Raw genomic sequence first — 4803 nt, 5'->3', positions numbered from 1 at the left:
CAAAAATCAAAATAGCTGTAGTTGAGCATGTGGTTGATTTTTTCAGGAACAAAAGAGGATTATTTTTTAGCCTTAACCTAACTCCTGTGTAACTATTTAGGAAGCTTGGTGGAGGACTTAGTCATTTCTGCTAAACATTCTGAGACCCAGGCGGGCTGCAGGCCCCAGAGTGCTATACACATGGTCCTCGAGGCTGTGATCCTGAATCAGTTGGAAAGAGAAGAGCAGCCCCAGGAGGCAATCCCTTGTCCAGCCAGGGCCTTTCTGTTTTTCTTTTTAAACCTCAAATTGGCCCAACCCCAGCGCAGTGGCAGTATACGCCAGTCAGAGCCTCATGATGAACTTGATCACAGGTCACCTTTCAATCTGGGACAGGAACTTGGTTTCGAAGATGCCCCTGGTCCGGAGACGCTCTGAAATCTGCCCTCGGAAGAGGAGACCCTGCTTGGTCAGGTCGATCAGGATCTGCCGCACAATCTCCCCCAAGTACATCCCACTGGTCATTTTCTCGTATCTGTTTGGCGAAGAGGGATAAGGTTGGGGCAGACATGCAATGCAGAAGACCACATGATGTGAGAAGGCCAGGCTTTGGAACCACGCATGGGCGCTAAGCAAAAGTTAGTCCCTGGTCTTGGCCCCAAAGCCAATGCTCATTGGCTTTGTGTTACAAATCTGTTCCACTGGAGATTCTGCTCTGTGAGTTAACACATTGAAACTGTCTGCATCCACCAGGGGTGCTCAAAAGCATTAATTCCCTTCCTCCTTTCTATTGGGCTGTGAGCTCCATGAGGGCTGAGAGAGCAAGAGAGAAAAGGGGCCTCGTACTGACCAGGCACTCTGCACAGGATGTGTAATGGTGACACACATCATCATTAACAACAGTGACACAGAGGCAGACTCCCACTGCTTGCAGAGTCAAATGGAAAGCATTTATGTGCTGGGCTTGGGTTCTCTTCACTGCGCAAGACCTCATCAGTCTAAGGGATTAACACCAGAACAAACAAACAATGGTGGTTTCAAGACAAGTTCAAAGGTGCTGCCCCTTAAAACTTCAGTCCAAAAATGTGAGCCTTCAGTGGCTGCAGACACAACACTAATTAGAATGAACTGCCCCTTGGGAAGAGCCATGATACTCAGATGCCCCAACTTGGGATTCAGAGGGAAGGTTCCTTCTTTTTGGAGCAATCCCTGCTTCAGCTGGGCTTACCACAACTCACCTGCCTTCCAGTTACAAGACTGGTGCCAAAGGGGAGAGAAACCACCAGGGCCAGTCTCGGTCTTTTCTGAGCCTTTTCCCAGACAACGTTCTCAGTTCAACAGTTCCCAAGGTGTCCATGGCCTAGGCATCCCCTCACATTTCCCATCTGCTCAAGCTCTCAACTTGGATAGCACCCCTAACAATAAATCTATGTTTCCCATTATTTTCTATATTAAGACATTGAGTTTAGTTTTGATAAAGACCATATGGCCTGCAAAACCTAAAACATTTACTATCTGTTCTTTTACAGAATAAGTGTGCCAACTCCTCTTCTAGGGGATGGGCCTGGGTTAATAATCAAGTTTTAGCATGTGATATCATTTGGATTTATGTCTCCACCAAAATCTCAAGTTGAATTGCAATCCCCAGTATTGGAGGAGGGGCCTGCTGGGAGGTGACTGGATCATGGGGGCGGATTGCCCCCCTGTTGTTCTGGTGATAGTGAGTGGGTTCTCACAAGATCTGGTTGTTTTAATAGTGTGTAACACCTCCCCCTTCACTCTTTCTTCCTCTTTCTCCAGCCATGTAAGACGTGCCTGCTTCCCCTTCATGTTCTGCCATTATAGTAAGTTTCCTGAGGCCTCCCCAGCCATGCTTCCTGTACAGCCTGTGGAACTGTGAGCCAATTAAACCTCTTTTCTCCATAAATTACCCAGTCTCAGGTAGTTCTTTATAGCAACGGGAGAATGGACTAATATCACATGCCAGCTCTATCTCTGCTATCCCTTTCTCTCATAATAACAGAATGCAAGTGAAATCTACTCTAATTTATTTTTTAAACCATTCATTATTTTCAGTATTTTTCGTGTGGTTAGTCATTGGAATACACCTCACAAGTGATTGTGACCCATGGTAGGACATGACATCATGGTCAAGAACCAGCATTCTCATCCATCACAGGTGGCCACTTCCCCACTCCCAGAGAAGGTCACCAACCTAGTAGCCAGCTCTTGAAGGCCTGAAGATGTTGGCTTCTGAAAGAGACTTACTAAAAGCCCATCCCAAGAGGGGTCACTGAGTTACCATGCCCTTGGCGAATGAACACGCTGGCAGCCTCTGCCTCACTTCCAGAACCACCACTAGACCTTATGGGGCCTTATGGTAATTAGAAAAAGGGACTTTTCCCTTTACCTGTTGCAAACTTGTCATAATATTTTTCTTTTGTTCCAATAGGTATTTCACTGACATTCGACAGCTGTAATAAGCACACAAAGCTATGCTGTCTATGGTACCCCCTTAGGTCTCGTAGTGTTGTTCACTACACAACCCACATAAATGCACACATCCACCCTCTTCACCTCTGCTTGCCAGGATTCAAGGACCCCTCGTCCACCTCCGTGTCGTATCGGGTCCGGATGTCATCTATGCAGCCATTGTCTCCAAATCCTCCCCACTCTGTGTTGATGCACATCTTCCCTTCATCCCCCTCCACCATCTCGATGTTCCTCATGTCCTCCATGTAGCACATGTTGCTGCCTGTTCCTAGAAGGAATTGTGAAAGAACATTAGTCTTCAAAGACACCACCAGGTTTTAGAAAGGCAGCAGAGTGCAGCAAATAAGAATTTAGGCTTGGAGTCAGATGTGACTGGATGTGATTCCAGCTTTACAGTCATAGCTGGCTAACCTTGGGCAAGCATCTCATCTTTCACAGGCTCAGTTTCTTCATTTCTGAGAAGGAAATAATACCCGCCTTATGGGTTTTATGAAGTGATATTTTTAAGTTTCCTTCCATGGTAAGCATTCAATAAATGGTAGCTGCCGACTTCATCATCATTATCATCATTACTGTTAAGCCATAGGCACACAAAGCTTCCAAGCAGTCATAAAATTAGCAGTCAGAGCTGGAAGGGACCATGAGGAATCATCTAGTCTTGGATAAACAAATGCTTGGCATCTGTTAGCCACCCTCTTCTTCCTTGCCCATGACTTGGCCTCAGAGCTATTCTCAGCACAGCAGTCCAGGCAAGTATTTTAGTCAATCAACAGGCCTCACCTCTTTGCCCTCCTATATCTAGCCCAATCCCTCCCACAGGTGAAGAAACTCAAGTCAGACAGAATAAGCCACCTGCCCAAGCTTACAAAGCGGGTAAGAGTTAGAGCGAGAGGAAACCTCTCACCTGGCATGGGAGATAGCTCAGTACATCCCCACCTCCTTGTTCCACCTGCTGCTTATATCCAGAAAGCCCAGATGATCAAATGGAACAACTTTTCTAGGTTCTATCATTACTTAGCCTGTGCCTGTCACCTGGAATGCCTTTCATTCCCATCTCCACCTGTTCCAATCCTACCCATTCTACCCCTGGTAGAGACAGCATCCCCCTAGAATCTACCCTCGGCCTTACTCACTGCCAGACTTCTCCCAAAGACCCCTAAAATCCCTGTATCAGGCCACTCCTTTCCCCTCTTCTAAGTTTCTTTTCAGCTCCTCTCCTTCCTGTGCACCCTGAGAAGCAGAAGAATTCAGATAACAGAAGAGGTGCACATTGGAGCCAGAGTGAAAATCTACAATAGCTCCCTCAGCCCCAGGTCAAGAGGATCCAACTGTAGTCTCCTTCCCCCCATCACAATCGGCCCCAAGGCCCTAATTTAAAAATCTCTTCTTCCTGTGTCATTATCCTTCCTCAATAGAAAGGATGACCTTGGCTTAGGACTCTTAATGGAGAAAGAACTTGGTGACCTGGAATCGCAATTGTAACTTCATCTCTGCCTTGGGCAGAGCCTCTGTATAACGGAACAATGCCCACCCTTTCACATTGTTAAAAGGGAACCATCAACGGGTCCAGTGGGATTAGGCCAATGGGCCATGCCTTACCACTTACCTGCAATCAAGCCAATCTCACAATTAGGATCTTCATAGCCACAGGTCATCATGGTCCCCACTGTATCATTCACAACTGCAACGATGTCCAGGTCAAACTCCTAAAAAAACAAAACAAACAAACAAAAACCCAGCTCTACTATGAGTTGAATGTGCCAAACAGGCTTAGGAGGCACGTGTCATCCCCAGGCAGGCAGAGACCAGTCACAGGAACTGGGCAGAGGATAGCAGAGCAGAGGGGCCTGGGGAAGGCGGCAAGAGCAGGCATGAGCCTCAACACCACATCCTACGTTTCTCCTCTTGATGGCTTCCCTGAGCATGTCCACCACGTCCTCCCCTTCACAGTCAGTGGCCTTGAAACCTTTGGTCCACCCTATGAGTGTTCCCTGAAAGAAAGGAGGGGAAATTCATTTGAGCAATAGTTTGCTAGGATCACTGCACAACCTCAACATCCAACAGATGCAAGGCACTATAGTTGGCTGCTTGTCAAGTACATGTGCTTTTGACTCTGCCTTCCTCTCCACAGCCCTAACCCTGGGCACAGCAGCATCACAGAGCACCACACTCAGGCAAGGCCTACCACTGAGTGGAAGCACTGCAGCAATTCATACTCGTCAAGGGTCAAATCATGTTCCCTGGCCATGATTACACAGAATAAAGGCCTAGGATCACAGTGATCCTACTTCTTTTTTTTTTGTTTTCCTTTTTTTTTTTTTTTTTTTTTTT

The 4803-nt window shown here is 46.9% G+C and overlaps 1 protein-coding gene across 1 annotated transcript in view; it reads right to left on the bottom strand.

Annotated features, from left to right (window-relative positions):
- The window catches only part of HKDC1 (hexokinase domain containing 1), a 68936-nt gene that overhangs the window by 13354 nt on the left and 50779 nt on the right, over positions 1–4803 (bottom strand). The window contains exons 13-16 of the mRNA XM_011991022.1: positions 4368–4463; positions 4079–4178; positions 2557–2740; positions 359–514 (exon numbers count right to left, since the gene is read on the bottom strand). Coding sequence (XP_011846412.1) covers positions 359–514; positions 2557–2740; positions 4079–4178; positions 4368–4463 — 536 coding nt within the window. The remainder of the gene's footprint in view (positions 1–358; positions 515–2556; positions 2741–4078; positions 4179–4367; positions 4464–4803) is intronic.

The sequence above is a fragment of the Mandrillus leucophaeus genome, unplaced genomic scaffold (assembly GCF_000951045.1).
Source record: "Mandrillus leucophaeus isolate KB7577 unplaced genomic scaffold, Mleu.le_1.0 Scaffold39, whole genome shotgun sequence".
NCBI classification, from domain to species: domain Eukaryota; kingdom Metazoa; phylum Chordata; class Mammalia; order Primates; family Cercopithecidae; genus Mandrillus; species Mandrillus leucophaeus.
This window is presented reverse-complemented; position numbering and strand designations above follow the sequence as displayed.